Below are 20919 nucleotides of genomic sequence, written 5' to 3'. Positions count from 1 at the left end.
TACCAATCAACTGTTGAGTGGTAGCTAGGCTACGCAGTGGAGCTTTGTATTAACAACACTGATTAATGCAGGTATGGTAAACACACACACACACACACACACACACACACACATGCACACACACACACACACTGTTATTGCTTGTCTTCCTCCTCCACTGCCCACCTGTTTAACCTGGTGACCTTCTCCCTGCTTTGTTCATTTGCATGATTACATTGCAGCACTGCAGTTTGGTTTAATCCCTTTATCTGCAGCCCGACTCCTCCCCACATCCTCCCATCCTCATCCCCCTCCTAGCGCTGCCGGCCAAACAGCTGAACACACTCATCCCTGGTCCATAGGGACTCCTGGACACTGTCTGTGATGTCACCTCAGAGACCTCAGAGATGCTCCCAACACACAGGATTAAAACTGGCCTCTTCCCAAACTAGTCTAGAAAGACACACATCACACTGCCACGTTCACAAACGATTCAGAACAAACAAACACTCAGATACTAGAACACAAAAGTTCCACTAAAAACCACACACTCTCATGCTCACAAACACAGAGACCAATGGAATTATGCAGTCTGTAAAAATACCCCAAAACACATTGTAGCAAACCGTTTTAATTCAGTTACTGGATGATTGAGAAAGCAGAGACAGTGGTGGTCATGGTACTGTACATTCAGTGCATTGGGGAGAATTGTACCATCAAATTGACAATGCAGGGAGGCAGTTATGGCAAACTTCACAAATGAATCATAATTTAGCTAAGTCTGAGAAAATAATATGCAATACAAAAAAACAGTATAGTACAAAACATAGATTTGTGCTGCCATGGACCATCTATAGTAGAGCTCAAACTCTGTATTTTGGTTTGGAAGTTCTCCCATTGTATGCTTTTTTCCTGCACTGATTAGACAGGCCCAGTTCTGACCAGCAATAGCGTATATGAGCAACAAGGGTTGGAACACACTGGATGAAATAAAACCATTTCAAGTGGAACCATAGAGAATACATCTTCCCAGCTTCTGCTTCACACACACCCAGGCCGGGTACATCGAACGGCCCAAACGACCCATCTCCCCAGCCCCTCCAATGCTGTGCTCTCCACCCTCGAGTGCCGAGTTCATCACCGGCCAACCTCCCACAGGGCAATGTGCTCTGGAGCTGTGGATGTACACACACACACACACACACACAGAGACAGACAGACAGACACAGAGGAGTAATAGAGACAGATAGAGTAGAGGGAATAAATGGTGTGGTTTGTATCCCAAATCCCCAGTAATCCTAGCTAGCGCTCCATTCAGACGTGACAGTGCAGAGGACATTCATATTCTACAACACAGCGGAGGAGGCTAAGAATGGAGGAGCTTTTCTCTATAGACACATACCCATGCATGCACACCCACACACCACACAAACTGTACACACCCACGTGCACACCCACACACCCACACACCCACGTGCACACACACACCATACATACACAAGTGCAAACAAGCATGCACACACGCACACAAAACAAGTTCCTAGTAATCTCTCATTGGGCCTTGTTTTCATTACTACTGCAATGAGGGCCCAAAATGGAAGCTCCAACAGTCAAGGGGTAGGAGGGGAGCTAACAAACAGATGTGGCTGTAGCCGAAAACACAATTCCCATGCTGCAGAACACTGGATCAGTCACACCCCTACCTCTCTAATATATACACTACCGTTCAAAAGTTTGGGGTCACTTAGAAATGTCCTTGTTTTCGAAATAAATAAATAAAAATTGTCCATTAAAATAACATCAAATTAATCAGAAATACAGTGTAGACATTGTTAATGTTGTAAATGGCTATTGTAGCTGGAAACGGCTGATTTTTTATGGAATATCTACATAGGCGTACAGAGGCCCATTATCAGCAACCATCAGTCCTGTGTTCCAATGGCACGTTGTGTTTGCTAATCCAAGTTTATCATTTTAAAAGGCTAATTGATCATTAGAAAACCCTTTTGCAATAATGTTAGCACAGCTGAAAAATATTGTGCTGATTAGAAATGCAATAAAACTGGCCTTCTTGAGACTAGTTGAGTATCTGGAGCATCAGCAATTGTGGGTTCGATTACAGACTCAAAATGGCCAGAAACAAAGAACTTACTTCTGAAACTCGTCAGTCTATTCTTGTTCTGAGAAATGAAGGCTATTCCATGCGAGACATTGCCAAGAAACTGAAGATCTCGTACAACGCTGTGTCCTACTCCCTTCACAGAACAGCGCAAACTGGCTCTACCCAGAATAGAAAGAGGAGTGGGAGGCCCCGGTGCACAACTGAGCAAGAGGACAAATACATTAGAGTGTCTAGTTTGAGAAACAGACGCCTCACAGGTCCACAACTGGCAGCTTCATTAAATAGTACCCGCAAAACACCCGTCTCAACGTCAACAATGAAGAGGCGACTCCGGGATGCTGACCTTCTAGGCAGAGTTGCAAAGAAAAAGCCATATCTCAGACTGCCCATCTTAATCTTTTATTTTTATTGGCCAGTCTGAGATATGGGTTTTCTTTGCAACTCTGCCTAGAAGGTCAGCATCCCGGAGTCGCCTCTTCACTGTTGACATTGAGAATGGTGTTTTGCAGGTACTATTTAATGACGCTGCCAGTTCAGACGTTTCCAGCTACAATAGCCATTTACAACATCAACAATGTCTATACTGTATTTCTGATTAATTTGATGTTATTTTAATGGACAAAAAAATTGCTGACCCCAAACTATGTATATGTGTATATGTGTGTGTATATGTGTGTGTATATATATATACACACACACACACACACACACACAAAGACGCACATAGGCATACTCTGTATCTGGGTAACTGTGTGGACCCCTCCGGCTATCTGTGCTTTCCACTTATCATTTTATTGCCAATTAACAGAACACATCAATGCAGCTTCACAAATATACCTTCAGGGCGGTACGAGACTGTCTGTGTGTGTGTGTGTGTGTGTGTGTGTGTGTGTGTCTGTGTGTGTGTGTGTGTGTGTGTGTAGGGGAGCTATTAATCACAGTCAAATCCATTCATTTCACTCTTTGTTGCTTCAATGAATCTTTTGTTTTAGTTAGAGTGCTTGTGTAGAGGAGGGGGTTGAGTAAAACATGCTCCCCGCTAGTTCAGCTGTGTTCTCATGTGTTCTGTTTTCACCAGCCTTATCACTCCACTTCGAGCTCTGGTCAGGTCCATTCCACACACACACATACCCATACACACAGGCAAACACACACACACACACGTACCCACCCACCCACACACACACACACACACACACACACTCCTCTCCAATCCTCTTTACTGACCCCTCTCTACACAAAGGCCTCGCTCTCTAAGAAGAGAGAACCGATCGTTTTCCACCAATCGGCACCAGGAGATTAAGAGCTTTTAAACGGTGAGCTGTTAAAATGTCAGCCCAGCAACACTGACTGCATTAGGACGGCCCTGGATGATCAATATGAGATTGCAGATCTCGCCACCTGCCTAGAACACACACAATTAAACAAAACCAAACAAACAATACAACCCCTCCTATTCTGACTCCATCACACGGATGAATTATAGAGTTGAGAAATGTGTGTGTGTGTTTAGACAATTGGTGCCATTGTAGGCCTGACGTATATCGATCTCTAAAAGGCTCTTTATGAGGAGCCCTGAGTGCCATTGATTCCAACTGAGTGTATCATTACAATGTGTAGGCTGTGTCACACAGCCTCTCCCTCATAAACACAGACGTTAACACTGCACCCAGATCAGGAGTTAGGGCTGTGGTGTGTTTTTGTGTTCTCTGCTCTGGTTTTATACTGAACACTCACTTTGACTCCAGCATCCCTCAGCCAGACAGACCAGGTAAAGATGTAGGGTCCTGATGTCTTTCCCTTGCATGCTGATCTAAGGTCAGTTTTGAGTTTTCTGCTCTGATAGTGTTTGAACTCCTCTCTGTCCGTCAGTCTCTCGCTTACTCTGTTGTCATGGTGATGTCCATGTCCAACAGGTGTTTAAAACACACAGCTACACAGCTCTCTCACTCTACTCCCTGCAGCGAGGAAGAACATCCTCTCTCTCTCTCTCTCTCTCTCTCTCTCTCTCTCTCTCTCTCTCTCTCTCTCTCTCTCTCTCTCTCTCTCTCTCTCTCTCTCTCTCTCTCTCTCTCTCTCTCTCTCTCTCTCTCTCTCTCTCTCTCTCTCTCTCTCTCTCTCTCTGGTATAGAGAGTTTTAAGATATATCAGTGAATGGTACATCTAATGGTAATGAGTCTGGAGGACAGATTACCTTGATTAGAATCTCTCTCTCTCTCTCTCTCTCTCTCTCTGTGGTATGGAGAGTTTTAAGATATAGCAGTGAATGCTACATCTAATGGTAATGAGTCTGGAGGACAGATTTCCTTGATTAGAATCTCTCTCTCTCTCTCTCTCTCTCTCTCTCTCTCTCTCTCACCGTATTGGCAGATGTATCGGTTTCGTGTTTTACAGCGCTGGTCGTTCCAGTTGAAGGTGCTGGATGCCTGCAACTCCACACAGTTCCCAAAGCTGCAGGGAGAAGACACGAGGGAGAAGACAGAGGGAGGAAGAGTGAGATGGAGAGAAGGGACACAGAGGCATCTGGTGGTCAGACAGTAAAATGACAGTTCTGCTTTCAAACACTTCTCTCAGAGTAGCCTCAATGTCCAGGGCCCGTATCCACAAAGCATCTTAGAGAAGGAGTGCTGATCTAGGATCTGTCCATATAATGTTATTTATTATGATCTAAAAGGAAAAACTGATCCTGAATCAGCACTCCTACTCTGATATACTTTGTGGGTACGGGCCCAGGCGTGAGATTATAATGTGAGATTATAATGTTTGGCTACGTGAGACTATACCTGTGTCCCACACAGTGTAGAATAACCATGATATTATAAATATGTTCATTCCAGTGAAAAATATAGTGGAGTCGCATTTGCAGTGCCTCATTCCACCTGCTTACTGTGTATTCTGACTACAATAATATCATTTTATGATTACCCACTGAACAAGATGACACGATAATACAAAGCTATGATTTTTGTTACTATTATCATTAAGTTGTTAAAAGTTATGACTTGTAGTAACAAATAGTCTCTCTCACCCCTGATTGTCAGGCTGTCCAAAGGCGAAGCTGCTGTATGTTGGGATTTCTCCTGAGTCCCAGCGGAAAGAGTCCTTCAGAGGTTTATATGTCAGCCCTGGACACAATACACACAATTTTACAGGACGCTTATCCTTATATCACCTTAACACATCTCAATGCTAATCACACAAACTCCCAAAGTCAGTCTGTCAAAGCTACAGTGGGGAAAAAAGGTATTTAGTCAGCCACCAATTGTGCATGTTCTCCCACTTAAAAAGATGAGAGAGGCCTGTAATTTTCATCATAGGTACACGTCAACTATGACAGACAAAATGAGAAAAAAAATCCTGAAAATCACATTGTAGGATTTTTTATGAATTTATTTGCAAATTATGGTGGAAAATAAGTATTTGGTCACCTACAAACAAGCAAGATTTCTGGCTCTCACAGACCTGTAACTTCTTCTTTAAGAGGCTCCTCTGTCCTCCACTCGTTATCTGTATTAATGGCACCTGTTTGAACTTGTTATCAGTATAAAAGACACCTGTCCACAACCTCAAACAGTCACACTCCAAACTCCACTATGGCCAAGACCAAAGAGCTGTCAAAGGACACCAGAAACAAAATTGTAGACCTGCACCAGGCTGGGAAGACTGAATCTGCAATAGGTAAGCAGCTTGGTTTGAAGAAATCAACTGTGGGAGCAATTATTAGGAAATGGAAGACATACAAGACCACTGATAATCTCCCTCGATCTGGGGCTCCACGCAAGATCTCACCCTGTGGGGTCAAAATGATCACAAGAACGGTGAGCAAAAATCCCAGAACCACACGGGGGGACCTAGTGAATGACCTGCAGAGAGCTGGGACCAAAGTAACAAAGCCTACCATCAGTAACACACTACGCCGCCAGGGACTCAAATCCTGCAGTGCCAGACGTGTCCCCCTGCTTAAGCCAGTACATGTCCAGGCCCGTCTGAAGTTTGCTAGAGTGCATTTGGATGATCCAGAAGAGGATTGGGAGAATGTCATATGGTCAGATGAAACCAAAATATAACTTTTTGGTAAAAACTCAACTCGTCGTGTTTGGAGGACAAAGAATGCTGAGTTGCATCCAAAGAACACCATACCTACTGTGAAGCATGGGGGTGGAAACATCATGCTTTGGGGCTGTTTTTCTGCAAAGGGACCAGGACGACTGATCCGTGTAAAGGAAAGAATGAATGGGGCCATGTATCGTGAGATTTTGAGTGAAAACCTCCTTCCATCAGCAAGGGCATTGAAGATGAAACGTGGCTGGGTCTTTCAGCATGACAATGATCCCAAACACACCGCCCGGGCAACGAAGGAGTGGCTTCGTAAGAAGCATTTCAAGGTCCTGGAGTGGCCTAGCCAGTCTCCAGATCTCAACCCCATAGAAAATCTTTGGAGGGAGTTGAAAGTCCGTGTTGCCCAGCGACAGCCCCAAAACATCACTGCTCTAGAGGAGATCTGCATGGAGGAATGGGCCATAATACCAGCAACAGTGTGTGAAAACCTTGTGAAGACTTACAGAAAACGTTTGACCTGTGCCATTGCCAACAAATGGTATATAACAAAGTATTGAGAAACTTTTGTTATTGACCAAATACTTATTTTCCACCATAATTTGCAAATAAATTCATTAAAAATCCTACAATGTGATTTTCTGGAAAAAATATTCTAATTTTGTCTGTCATAATTGACGTGTACCTATGATGAAAATTACAGGCCTCTCTCATCTTTTTAAGTGGGAGAACTTGCACAATTGGTGGCTGACTAAATACTTTTTTCCCCCACTGTATTTGGCTGTATGTAGAGAAGGTCAGTGAAAATGACGTACCGATCCAGAAGTTGCGTGTCTTAAAGTCGGGGTCTGTGACCTCGTTGCTGGTCTCCAGCTGGCTCAGGTAAAATGCCAGGATGTCCTGAACCTTCTGGTTGTGGATCTGGGCCAGAATCCCCCCTCGCTCCTGGGGTCCAAACACACAACACAACATGGGTTACACACACGCGCGCACACACACACACACACACACACACACACACACACACACACACACACACACACACACACACACACACACACACACACACACACACACACACACACACACACACTAACCTGACAGCGGGTCTTGGCTCGGTAGTAGGTGTCGGCCTCTGGAGACAACATGAAGCACTCTCCATCGATCCTCATGTCACAGCTGTGGAAGGGAAACTGCTGCTTCTCTACAGAAACATAAGCAACACACATTAGGCCTCAGTAAAGGAGACAACAGGCACTGACCATCCATCTTGGCTCAAACTCAGTGTACAGACTACAGTCCATTCTGGTCACAATAAACACTATGACCTTTAATCATTTAGATTTGCTCACCTCCTGCGTCCTCTCTCCTCCGTCCTCTCTCACCTCCTTTTGAAAACTTCAAAGTTAATAGAGGAGAGTCGGCGAGCAGAGTGAACGTGGATGAAAATGCGCACGCTTGAAATGAGACAGTCCTTCTCCACTCGCGTCTCATTAGGCAAATTACGTTTAAAGTAATCAAAACAATTTAAGTTAGTTGTGGAAGATATTTTATAGCTAAAACAATAAGTAGCATATTGTTTTTAAACGTGTGCATGTTCTTAGTCTCTGACAAAACAAAAGCTGATTCAAAGGGGGTGTGACAGATTTCTAAACTCTGCCGTGGTAGGATACACAAGTATCCTCGATGAAAGGTGGCTATCGAGGAGGGGAGGACACTCTTCCTACTAACGAATTGACACAGTGCTCGACCACTCGACCACTTATCGGTTTCCGGGTCAAGGAGGAGAGAGGATGGAGAAGAGAGGACGGAGGAGAGAGGATGGAGAAGAGAGGACGGAGGACGGTCTTTTGCCCAAACAAGAAAAACTCTGAGATACATATGGCTTGATAACACAATAAACATTGGAATTCATACTGTCTCAAACTAGCAGATACAACTTGAATCTAATCAGGCTGAAGCTTAATAGAAAAGAGGGTGCATTGGCTTAGACCCAGTGATGATAGGAGTCTGGTTCATTCTGGTTTAAAGTAATGGTGAAACAATAGTGCATTGGCTACATAAACGTATTCCCACCAGGGTTGGGGTCACTTCCATTTCAATTAAAAAAGTAAAGTATTGGAATTGGAATTTCAGTGTACTTATTGAATTGAAATGGAATTGACCCCCACCCTGATTCCCTTACACATACACACTCACCTGCACACTCAGCACCCCCATAACCAACATCACACTTGCAGGAGCACTCCTCTTCCTTGTAGCGGCCGTGCACACACTTCACACTGCAGCGCACTGAAACACACACACACAGTCACACACACACAGTCACACACACACAGTCACACACACACAGTCACATACAGTATATTGACCACGATGCACCCACAGAGATCCCTGAACACACACACTGCAGAGCATGGCTAGACAACCACACAGAGACAATAATGACTGTAGTAGACTGTCAGACTGGTAAACACAGGCACATAGACTGGTAGTAGACTGTCAGACTGGTAAACACAGGCACATAGACTGGTAGTAGACTGTCAGACTGGTAAACACAGGCACATAGACTGGTAGTAGACTGTCAGACTGGTAAACACAGGCACATAGACTGGTAGTAGACTGTCAGACTGGTAAACACAGGCACATAGACTGGTAGTAGACTGTCAGACTGGTAAACACAGGCACATAGACTGGTAGTAGACTGTCAGACTGGTAAACACAGGCACATAGACTGGTAGTAGACTGTCAGACTGGTAAACACAGGCACATAGACTGGTAGTAGACTGTCAGACTGGTAAACACAGGCACATAGACTGGTAGTAGACTGTCAGACTGGTAAACACAGGCACATAGACTGGTAGTAGACTGTCAGACTGGTAAACACAGGCACATAGACTGGTAGTAGACTGTCAGACTGGTAAACACAGGCACATAGACTGGTAGTAGACTGTCAGACTGGTAAACACAGGCACATAGACTGGTAGTAGACTGTCAGACTGGTAAACACAGGCACATAGACTGGTAGTAGACTGTCAGACTGGTAAACACAGGCACATAGACTGGTACCCTGACAGAATCGCCCGGTGAACCCAGGTCCACAATGACACTGGCAAGAGGAGACGTTCAGACGACCATGCTGCCCACAGCTCATACGACATGGGTTCCTGGGGGTCTCTGGAACACACACACTTTTGTCCATGAATACATTTAGACTCCAGTTTGTGCTTGTTCTCTGACAAGGCCATCATTGCATGGTAAGTGGTTAAGTGTTGACTATACTGTTAAACTGGATTAAGTGAAAACCCCTTCACATGACAATACTTTCAGTGAGGGGAAAAATACACTTAATGTCTTTGGCTCAAAATAGATAATGAACTGTCATCCTCAATAGAGGTGATACGTCGCTTTTAGTGCACTAAAGAGCTTCTAAGACAAAAATCTGTAGAGAACAGAGTTGGTTGAAATTGTTGAAATAAATCCTACTTTGAGTAAGGAACAGCTAACATGATTAAAATCCCCAAAAAAATCACAAATGTAAAGGTAGACTCAGCAATATGACTTAGGTGCACAAAGTAAACAGCATAGTGGGTGAATTTCCGCAACAACTAAGAGCATTGAAGTGCGAGGCTAAACTTCTCAGCTGTTTTGGTCCCGTGGCTACCATGCTGTAACAGCGTGAAGCAAACCCATGCACATGCACAGATACTGTGTGTGACTGTGAGAGCAAAGTCTTGCATCTCGCTCATCGCAATATCTGCTCGTGGCACCTTTAATGAATGAGTGTTCTCTATGGTTCTCACCACACAGTCCTCCCACATGGTCCCACAGTCTGAAGCAGCCTGACATGGAAGAGGTGCAGAGAGTACAAGAGAAACCAGCCTTATAGGGCACCACCAACCTCCCATTCACCTCCCAGTTACCCCTGCAGAGAGACATATATCACACACATGTATACGTGTACGCACATGTAGGCAAACACACACACACACTAAGGCTGAGTACTAAAACAGGAGGAGAAGTCTGACATCAGGTAAATTAGGAGTGTTCTTACCCAGGGGAGTATGCACAGACAAACAGTTCCCAGAGAGCATCACCCCTCAGACACAACTGTCTGGCACAGCCCACATTACTGGAGGTAGCCCACACCAACTACAGCAGAGACAGACAGAGACAGACACACAGACATAGACACAGACACAGACACAGAGACAGACACAGACACAGACACAGAGACAGACACAGACACAGACAGAGTTAGAGAGAAACAGAGTGAGAGAGGGAATATATTGGCGACATCAATGTATTGGCAAGTGGGCAACACAAACTCAATCACACCAATTACTCAAATTGAGTTGAGAGTTGAATTGAGACTTCTTGTTTTGACACAAAGTTACTTAGGGTTGCTGCACAGTTAACAGATCCAGGACTGTTAACCATTACCTGTGTGTAGTGTTGGCAGGTAGCATTCTCTCTGCATTGCCCACTCAGGTACATGTAGTCCCGCCCTTCCTCGAACCATGAGTCAATGACCTCAGCAAATGAGGTGGTGGCATGGGCTGAGTGATGGGTGTTCCAACCAATGTGGCGGAGCTGTTGGTCCTGAGGAGAGGGGTCTGTGTGGCAAGACTCCGCCCTCTCCTGGGCAAGTAGGACCAGCTTCTCACTCCAGTCCTACAGATATGGGGAAGGGGGAGGAGACAACACACGCACGCACACACACACACACACACACACACACACATTTAAACAAATACAATGGGGAACTACCTTCCCATGACTGAGGGTGAAAGACCGACTTCCTCTCTTTGTGACCTGAATGGCCCTTTTTCAGGGACACATTTTGCTTTTGGGACACTCCCATGCCATGTCAGGCTCTCCATTTAGCCTCCTATTGTTAATGTTCACTGACAAGGTTTCTTCTGAAGACTTAGTCGCAGAGCTCTGGAAATCTATAGCCTAAAATGGATACAGTATTTGGGCAGGGGCTGATGGGGAGATCGATAAAAAGACAGACTGTGTGGGAGTATAGGAGAGAAAGAAAGAAATAAAGTTTGTTATATAAGCACAGACCATGGCATAGTGACTCTGCTGCTCTGCCATCTGACCATTAGGTCACTGAGTACACTATCTCATCCTCATAGATCTTAAATAGATGAACAACAGCAAGTTTGCTATGCATCGCTAAGGGCCAGCAGAGGCCATGTGATGGTACCTGATCTTAAACAGGACAGTCCTAAATGAACTACACAGTTAGGATGGTGAACAGCGAACACCATGGGAGGCTGAAAGGTGATCTCTGCTTTCAAAGCTGGTGCACTTGGGGGAGGATTACAGCTAAGCAAGGTGGCCTATGAGCCCTGTGCCCACTCACTGCCCTATGAAAGGAGAGACAGAGACACTGGTGGAGTGGGATGGAGGGGGGAGAGAAGTAAGGGGAGTTGGAGAAGGGGTTGTGGAGTGTAGGGGGAAATGGGGGGTGGGGAGTAGGGGGCCAGAGGTGGGACAGTCTGGACGGGTCTGGTGAGAGGTGCGTGTCTCCAAAGTGGAGGGATCAAATGAAACCCCAACGTCACACACCTATTAACATTCTCTCCTCTCCTGGCACAGAGCCTGCTACAACATAGATAGACTCACAGAGTTGTTTTTAAAGACATAGTACAGTCAGAGACATGATGGGCCTGTCAGTATCAAGTACAGAGTTGGGATATCCACCCACTAAAGAGACACAAGGCACTGAGACAGATGAACAACTGAGTGTCTAAACAGTGTCCCAGTAGACACATTTATAAGCATACAGTGCATTCGGAATTTACCCAGACCCCTTGACTTTTGACACATTTTGTTACTTGACAGCCTTATTCTAAAAAATGTAATTCAATTTTATCCCCTCATCAATCTACCCACAATACCCCATAATGAAAAAGCAAAAACAGGTTTTTAGAAATTTTTGCAAATTTATAAAAAATTGACCTGAGGATAGATTACTGTGTTCTTTGGGACCTTCAATGCTGCATAAATTGTTTGGTACCCTTCCCCAGATCTGTGCCTCAACACAATCCTGTCTCGGAGCTCTACGGACAGTTCCCTCAACCTCATGTCTTGGTTTTAGCTCTGACATGCACTGTCAACTGTGGGACCTTATATAGACAGGTGTGTGCCTTTCCAAATCATGTCCAATCAATTGAATTTACCACAGGTGGACTCCAATCAAGTTGTAGACACATCTCAAGGATGCACCTGAGCTCAATTTCAAGTCTCATAGCAAAGGGTCTGAATACTTATGTAAATAAGGTATCTGTTTTGTATTTCTAATACATTTGCAAACATTTCTGCAGACCTGTTTTTTTGTGTAGATTGATGAGGATTTTTATTTATTTAATCCATTTTAGAATAAGGCTGTAACGTAACAAAATGTGGAAAAAGTCTGAATACTTTCAGAACGCACTGTATAAGCAGCATATAAACAGTGTGGATTCCTCTGTTTTGCTGATAAGGAACTGATGAGGCAGCCTCTGCCTCTGTTAGGACAGGGAGACGGCCAGTGGCTGTCACTCATTGGCTAAGCCGTTTGACCCCTGTCTCGTCTTGTGCGCGTCGAGTGGTAGCAGAATGTCTCTGCTCAGCGTGAGCCACCCCGGCAACCGCAGCCAGTTACCGTGGAGACAGCTGTCAGTACTCAGGACCCGAGCGTGAAAGGGGGGTGTTTCCGCATTAGCCGTTTCACGACTAGCCCCCCAAGAAGGGGTCCTGTTTCAGAGATGGGGAGAGGGGAGTAAGTGGGAGGAAAGAGGAAGGGAGGGAGAGAGGGTATCCTGGCACACAGTGGGATGTCATGCAAAGCTATCCGACTCCCACTCGCTCTTCAGAGAGATCTAAAAGTTAGCCAGGCCGTCAACATTCAACCATCTCTCCTTTTCACTGAACCCCGTCTCTTCCCCTTCACCATTACAACACCCCCCACCTGTCTCATCTTTCCAAACCTTCTCAACGTTGCTCCTCAGAGATTCTGCCAGCCTTCCATCACCTTGAGAGGACCCCCACACAAACAGACTTGTCTCCCTCTCCAGACCACTCCTGTCCTACTGATAGCCACAGCTCACAGCCTGCCTGTGTGTGCTCAGCAGAGCTCACAGCTGGTGTTTTCACCTGAATGTGTGTTATATAACCCCCCCCCTTAGAGAGGAGCCAGAATGAGACAGCCAAACAAATCAGTGTAATTTCCTCCACAGTGGCTTCAAATGGGTACACTGAGGGGTGAAAAGAGGGGAGTTTTCATCTTGTCACATTTTAAGTTAATCTTCCTCTGGCACATTTGTGTTCATATTTAAGGCCCTTCTAAAAGGGAACACTGTCCAGTTTGTCAATTATTCAACCTTGCAGTGAAGTAAGATATCCTCAATACTCAGAAACACTAATTGGAGCCATTTGTTTCAATTTATTAAGGAATAGACCTACTAAAACTCTGATGAAGGTCTTATGACTGACACATAAAAACATTGGGGCACATACAACTGGCCCAGTGTACGGGAGTATGCATGCCATACTATAAAGAACTTGAAAAGGATGGTATTGCTTCCTGTAGGACTAACTTCATCATTAGCACTATTTCCTTGTCGTATAATATTTGTTGTTGTTTGATGAATGGAGGCATGTCCAGATGTCAGGGGAGTGACATTAGTTATGTGTCGAGCAGAGCAGCTAATTAAGAGTCTGTGCTAAGCCCCCTTTGAGCACATTGTTCCCTCTGTCCCTCTGATGTCCTCTGGTCAAAATCATAAGCGCACGCTTTGATGCCACCAGAGGGGAGCAGAGTCACCGGTCAAGTCCCCTTCATGAATATTCAATTTTTACATCACAATGCATCAGTGCGAGGAATTAAATAACTACAGGAGTGAAGCAAAGACCAGACATAGGAATATGTTTAGTCTTACTCTGTTATGGTCCGTAAAGTCAACAACTTATAGCTGAGGATATGATGTTGGCAAGGAGTGTAGTCCATAAAATAAGCCAAGACAGCACAGAGCTTTTTATAGCAAAGTGACAGTGAGCAGGAACACTGTTTCCCATGCGATGTTTTCATGTCCACTCAAAACTGTTTTTTAGCCGTGGGAGTCCTCAGCTAAGTGGAGACATTAAGAGGGTTGAACTTTGACCTAAAGTACAGTAAATTACTTAGCTACAGACACACACATAGCCTATACACTTTCTCTCACACATACCCAGCAGGCAAAACTTGAAATTACGTCATTACAATGAGAAAACTAGTTTCTGCAATGAGTAGATGTAAAACAAACGCCTCCCTCTCATGTCTTACACCAAAAGAAAATACCTCATTTCCATTTCTGTATTTGAAGCTAAGTGCCTCCTATTCTCAGACAGGCTTCCCCAGCCCTAGGTGAACCCCCAGAGGGCATGGACTGAGTACAGAAAGAGAAGAGCCTCATTTGTGAAACTTTGTGAAGCGCTGCTCTTTTATCTCCTGAAGAGAAGAAGCGAGAGAAGAGGGAGGCTGCAGGGCCACACTATAATCTCTTTACCGACACAATCAGATAGCGCTTCCCCACGCCTGCTGCCCTGCCTGGGTGGAAATTCCTCAAAGAGAATCACAAACGCCGCTAAAGCCCTGAGCCTTTTAAACGTTTATCAGTAAAGCTCCTTAATATGCTTCTTCAGCTCGCCCGGGATTCCTCCATCGGCCTTCGCAGGCAAATTACCTGTAATACCACAGTCCTGAATGCAGCATGATAATATCCTCATCCTCTTTTTCCGATTATGTGTTATCAGCTATGTGCAGTTTGCCAATGCTGAGCAGCAGTCTAGGAACTCTGCTCTATCTGTATTGATGGGCTTTGAGAACGCAATCTATGATAAGTGATGGTTTTGGACAAAACGTCCATTAGGCCTCTAGGACATAGACTATTCAATCCCACCGTTGTGTGTTTCATTATCCACTGACTGATTGTCCTCTGTCTTCGTTTGTCCTCATGCAATGTAAGCAAAGGGAGATAAGAATAGCACAGTAATAGATGGGTTCAGATATGGAGAAAATGCCCAGTGGTTCTCATTGAGTCAACAGGAGGATTATCATTGGAGGCTTGTCACACATGGGTGTTGTTTCATGCTTCACAGTGCTCACCCATACTACTCACTCACTCCTTGGGCAACATGCTTGTTTTGTCTCGCTTTATCTGAGTGTTTAAGTGGAAATCATGAGACTATCTCTGAGACCATTAGTCTGCATTACCTCATCAGTGATGAAAACTACCACTTCTTCTGATCTCGCTCCTTGTTCAATTAAGTTCAATTAAGATTAATTTACAGTGCCTTCAGAAAGTATTCACACCCCTTTACTTTTTCCATATTTTGTTGTGTTACAGCCTGAATTTAAAATGGATTAAATTGATATTTTTTTTCACTGGCCTACACACAATAACCCATAATTTTAAAAAATATTAATAATTACAAATGAAAAGCTGAAATGTCTTGAGTCAATAAATATTCAACCCCTTTGTTATGGCAAGCCTAAATAAGTTTCGGAGTAAAAATGTGCTTAACAACTCGCATAATAAAGTTGCATGGACTCACTCTGTGTGCAATAGTATATAACATGATTTTTGAATGACTACCTCTTCTCTGTACCCCACACATACAATAATCTGTGAAGTCCCTCAGTCGAGCAGTGAATTTCAAACTCAGATTCAACCACAAAGATCAGGGAGGTTTTCCAATGCCTCACAAAGAAGGGTACCTATTGGTAGATGGGTAAAAATAAAAAAGCATGGTGAAGTTATTAATTACACTTTGATGGTGTATCAATACACCCGTCACTCCAAAGATACAGGCTTCCTTCCTAACTCAGATGACGGAGAGGAAGGAAACCGCTCAGGGATTTCACCATGAGGCCAATGGTGACATTAAAACAGTTACAGAGTTTAATGGCTGTGATAGGAGAGAACTGAGGATGGAACAACAACATTGTAGTTACTCCACAATACTAACCTAATTGACAGAGTGAAAAGAAGGAAGCCTGTACAGAATAAAAATATTCCAAAACATGCATCCTGTTTGCAACAAGGCAACAACAACAACAAGGCACTAAAGTGGACCCCAGGAAGAATAGCAGCTGCTTTTGCAATAGCTAATGGGGATCCTAATAAAATACCAAATACCAAAGTAGTACTGCAAAAAATGTGTCAAAGCAATTCACTTTTTGTCAGGACAATAACCTAAAACATAAAGCGAAATCTGCACTGGAGTTGCTTACCAAGAAGACAGTGAATGTTCCTGAATGGCCGAGTTACAGTTTTACCTTAAATCTACTTGAAAATCTATGGCAAGACTTGGAAATAGCTGTCTAGCAATCAATAACAACCAATTTGACAGAGCTTGAATAATTTTGAAAATAATAATGGGCAAATATTGCACAATCCAGGTGTGGAGAGCTCTTAGAGATTTACCCAGAAAGACTCACTGCTGTAATCGCCGCCAAAGGTGCTTCTACAAAGTATTGACTCAGGGGTGTGAATACTTATGTAAATGAGATATTTCTGTATTTAATTTTCAATACATTCGCAAACATTTCTAAAAACATGTTTTCACTTTGCCATTATAGGGTAGATGGGTGAGAGAGAAAAAATATATTTAATCCCTTTTGAATTCAGGCTGTAACACAACAAAATGTGGAACAAGTCAAGGGGTATGAAAACTTTCTGAAGCACTGTATATAACTAGTCGCTGTAGTTTTCACGTGACTCATCAGTCTGCGGGCTAACAATGATTCTAACAGTGAGGAAACCCTAAATCTATCTGAGCCACCAGGTAGGCGCTGCCATTGACTTCATCTACACACACTGATATAACATCTATCCTGCCTGTTAGTTTGAGTAGAAACAGAGAGATGCAGTATGTAATCCTCCTGGTCCCTAACAGATATACGTATCTCAGAGCCCCAGGGACAGATCCCAGAGCCACCCCAAACAGTGTTTATGGCCTTCAGCATTAACACCCAGACAGAGACAGCACCATACAGAACAGCTGTGGTGTCAGTGCTCCTGTGACTGGAACATGCACTGCGTACATTAACACACTGATCCCCACTGTCTCTCACTGTTGGGGATATCAACGTTTCAACAGAAGATACCCTGTGAGAAATGGTAGACTGTTATAAATCATGGATCAAATGGGGGGCCTTTACCGAGGGCTCGGTTAACCAAGAGACAGACTCCGTGACAAACTGTCATTGTCAAACACACACACACACGGATTGGGAGCATGGGAAAGAGCACAGAGGAGGGTTTCTGGCAGGGCTCTATTTCAGGTGACCTTGGTGTCCAGCAAGCAGCAGCAGCCATGTAACTCAGTGATGTGTTTCAATGGGGCAAGCCTGCATGGCAGCACGGCAGTCGGCAGAGTTACATTTGCTTACAGCTCCGGGTAGAAGCTGCCCTTATAGAGCTAGGACCAGCCTATCCTCCCCAATCAGACGGCAGACAAACAGACAAACAGACAGACAGACTGACACACACACACAAGAAATGTAATGAAAGGCAGGCAAGGCAACTAACCATTTTTTGCATGTTAGCAGCCATGGGGGTGACCCGGCTGCGCAGCCTATTGTGCTGTGTAACAATCAGAAAATGCTCCTTCACCCCAAGTCCTGGAATAAAGAAAAGCACACAATTATTTAGGACAGGTCCCCATGGCAATGGAATGCAAGTGTCTGTAAGGGGGGAAAGGGGGTTGGCTGAATGTTCTGTTGATACAGTAGCACTCCACAACATTAGGACAGTGTATATCCACAGCCTGTATATGCGATAGGACATACACATTTGTTTCGCCTATCATTGGAGAACAAATATCTCTATTCGATGTTTAGGTCTAATATAGCCTTCCTGTTGTATCTGCTGCTAAAGTAAATGACATCGCACAGTGAAATATTCTGCATTAATTAGAATAGTTTGAGGATTATTTGCAAGGCATATAGAAAGCACGAAGTCCCTCCCTATACTAAATCATCTTATATTGCGTGCATCCGCCACGCTGCTGTTTTCCCATGACGGGTGCTGAGCCGAACAACACACAACAGGCGACGCGCGCTCTTACCGCTCTCAGGTGAATAAGCGCGGCCCGGTTTCTCCGTGATTATCCTATTCGAGCGGGTGCTGTACAGGGTCTGGAGGTTCACCATGAAAAACAGAAGCAGACACCAGGGTCCCGTTTGAGACCCCATGGCTACTGAAGTAAATAGTGTCAAGTACTCTAACTCCTTGCGGACAAGTGGCTCCCTCTTTAACCCTGCTCTTCTCTCTCTCTCTTTCTCTCGCACTCACTCTCTCTCTCCCCTCCCACGAGTTGTCAACCTTTTGCAACTGTTCTTATTCACTCACGCGCACACATTTGGCCCAAGCCACTCTGCCTACTCAAACTTTAATTGAATTAATGATACACGATCAGCGATGAACAAGGACAACCAAATTTCTAAAAACTTGGCTGAGCTTTCAACCACACAGTATTGAGTCTCATATGTGAAAATGTTTTGTCTGTTCCTCAATGTTGTAAATGCCAACCATTCCCAAGGAAAATTAAGTGGGACAATTCAACTCAATCAAGTAGTTTACAGAGAATATAGGCCTACCATAACGGACTATATCTGTGAAACGTAGTTTTACATGAAATAATGTAGGCCGATGTATAGCCTAGGTAAAACAATCAAGAAAAAATTTATGAAAAGCCAAAGGTGACTGTCAGTAGACATATTTGAGTGATCCCAGCTTTGGTGTAGGGCAAGCTATAGACAACAGTGGGCTACATCCGTGTTAGCAAGTCAATTACTGTAACCTAAACGCTTTATAAACAACAGATACAGTACTTGAGAGATAGACAAGAAGCCCAAACCAAGCAGACATCAGTGCCACTGATCCATGAGAATAACATCTCCAACTTCTACAGACTCACAATGAAAATATTTATGTTTCACTGAAGGCCACAGACGTAACAAATATCTGACATGTGGCACAATCTTTTTTTCCACAATCTTTTTTTCAGTGAAGGTTTCCCAAAGAACAGATATTGTGTGTGTGTGTGTGTGTGTGTGTATTTGATGAGACTGGGCTACCAATTACTGGCATTACAGTCCTAACTATGGCACTCATTTGGAGAAACCTGCACCGCTTGTCCTATTCCCTCAGGATAGGTAACTATAGTGATTGCAGGGTGTAGCGCTGAAAGAAATTACTCAGTCTGCCTTTATGCAATAGTGGGTAACACTGTGAGAGAGACCAAATAATCAGAGGTTTTCCTATGCCAGCTTTATACGGCTAATCTTTGCAAACACAGACTACATGTCACGCTCGTCGGGAACAGAGGAGGACCAAGGCGCAGCGTTGAATGCGAACATATTTATTTAATTAATGATCACACGATCAAAAACAACAAAACGATGACGTGACAGTCAATGGTCAAACACAAACCAACACGAACAAGAAACCACAACGAATGAATGCCTAACGGCTACCTAAGTATGACTCCCAATCAGAGACAACGAGCTACAGCCGTCTCTGATTGGGAGCCACCCTGGCCAACAAAGATATACAACAACTAGAATAACACACATGAAAACTCACACCCTGGCTCAACATACTAGAGTCCCCAGAGCCAGGGCGTGACACTACAGCTATAGAATGAGAGAAGTTTCAATAATCAGCAATGCTCACACACCATGAAGAGAAATCCCACCCATCTTTTTAAACATGAATCCTTTGCAGTAGATCCCCACAAAGGTAGCAAGACAATATAATCACCACAGTGAAACTATGAAACGTCTGCTGAACAGAAGAGTTCTGATACCCAATCATTCTCGATCATCACATCAAAACCCAACTTTTCCAACTATACCCCCTGCCGCATGACATGCAAACAGCACATCAAATGTCTTGCCCATTAGTAGCGAATAACTGGCATAAATGTAATCAAAAATGACATTTCACAATAGATCCCTCCAAACTTGAGTCTTCTCAAGACTCTATGATTTCATTTGAGGGTTCATACTGTATGTGTGTGTTCCCCACAGAAACCCAAGGACAGGGGGTATGGGGTGTATATTGGGGAACCAGTTTCAACAGAACCTCAACTAGCTGTACTGTTCTGCTTCTCATTACAGAAGGATCTCACAGGATTGAGAGCCATCTCGTGTTTCTGTATTAAATTCTCAAAGATATTAACAAACAGACATTGTGGATTGAGACCCCCATGCAGTGAGGCGCCAATCAGTCACAAACCACTCACTGGTCATGGGCTATCTATTCTACATGCTGCTCTCTTCCCATTATCCTCCCATAGTGACATCACCTACTAGGATTAGGGAAGGTACTGTAGTAGCGCTGAGTCACCTCAGTGAATAGGACAGAGATTCAGACATGGGGGTGATGCTTACTCTGCATTGCTTACATCACATCCTGGGCCTAGTGAAGGGCTTTCAGTGGGATGGGGTACTGTACATGGGTGAGTAGGTGGGTGGGTGGTAGTGGGGAAGTTACTGTTGTGTGACTGTTGTCTTCAGTGCTGTCCTGGGGGATTTGAGACCATCATGTCAATGAGTCGTGAAAGAGACAGAGATTTTACCCAAGAGGACGGGTGCGGAAGTGCCTGTGATGAGTGATGCATAACCACAAGCCCTGGAATAGAATGGAATGCAGAAGGGATAAACGTGTATCATAATGGACAGTGGACCTTCAAGCAGTGGGATAGAACTGTAGCTGAGC

The 20919-nt window shown here is 44.2% G+C and overlaps 1 protein-coding gene across 1 annotated transcript; it reads right to left on the bottom strand.

Moving 5' to 3' along the window:
* Positions 1-596: 596 nt before the first annotated feature.
* On the bottom strand, positions 597-18389 carry LOC311111174 (C-type lectin domain family 18 member A-like; the record flags this gene model as incomplete). The annotated part of the gene is made up of 12 exons (XM_084153863.1): positions 597-1154; positions 4461-4552; positions 5130-5226; positions 6973-7102; positions 7255-7361; positions 8357-8449; positions 9227-9334; positions 9961-10082; positions 10212-10309; positions 10601-10831; positions 17725-17816; positions 18263-18389. 12 exons carry the CDS (start codon positions 18387-18389, stop codon positions 1117-1119), a joined length of 1335 nt encoding a protein of 444 aa, XP_084009989.1. The 3' UTR covers positions 597-1116.
* Between the last annotated feature and the right edge of the window lie 2530 nt (positions 18390-20919).

This window comes from Coregonus lavaretus, assembly GCF_964263955.1.
Source record: "Coregonus lavaretus genome assembly, chromosome: 37".
Classification (NCBI taxonomy): Eukaryota; Metazoa; Chordata; class Actinopteri; order Salmoniformes; family Salmonidae; genus Coregonus; species Coregonus lavaretus.
This window is presented reverse-complemented; position numbering and strand designations above follow the sequence as displayed.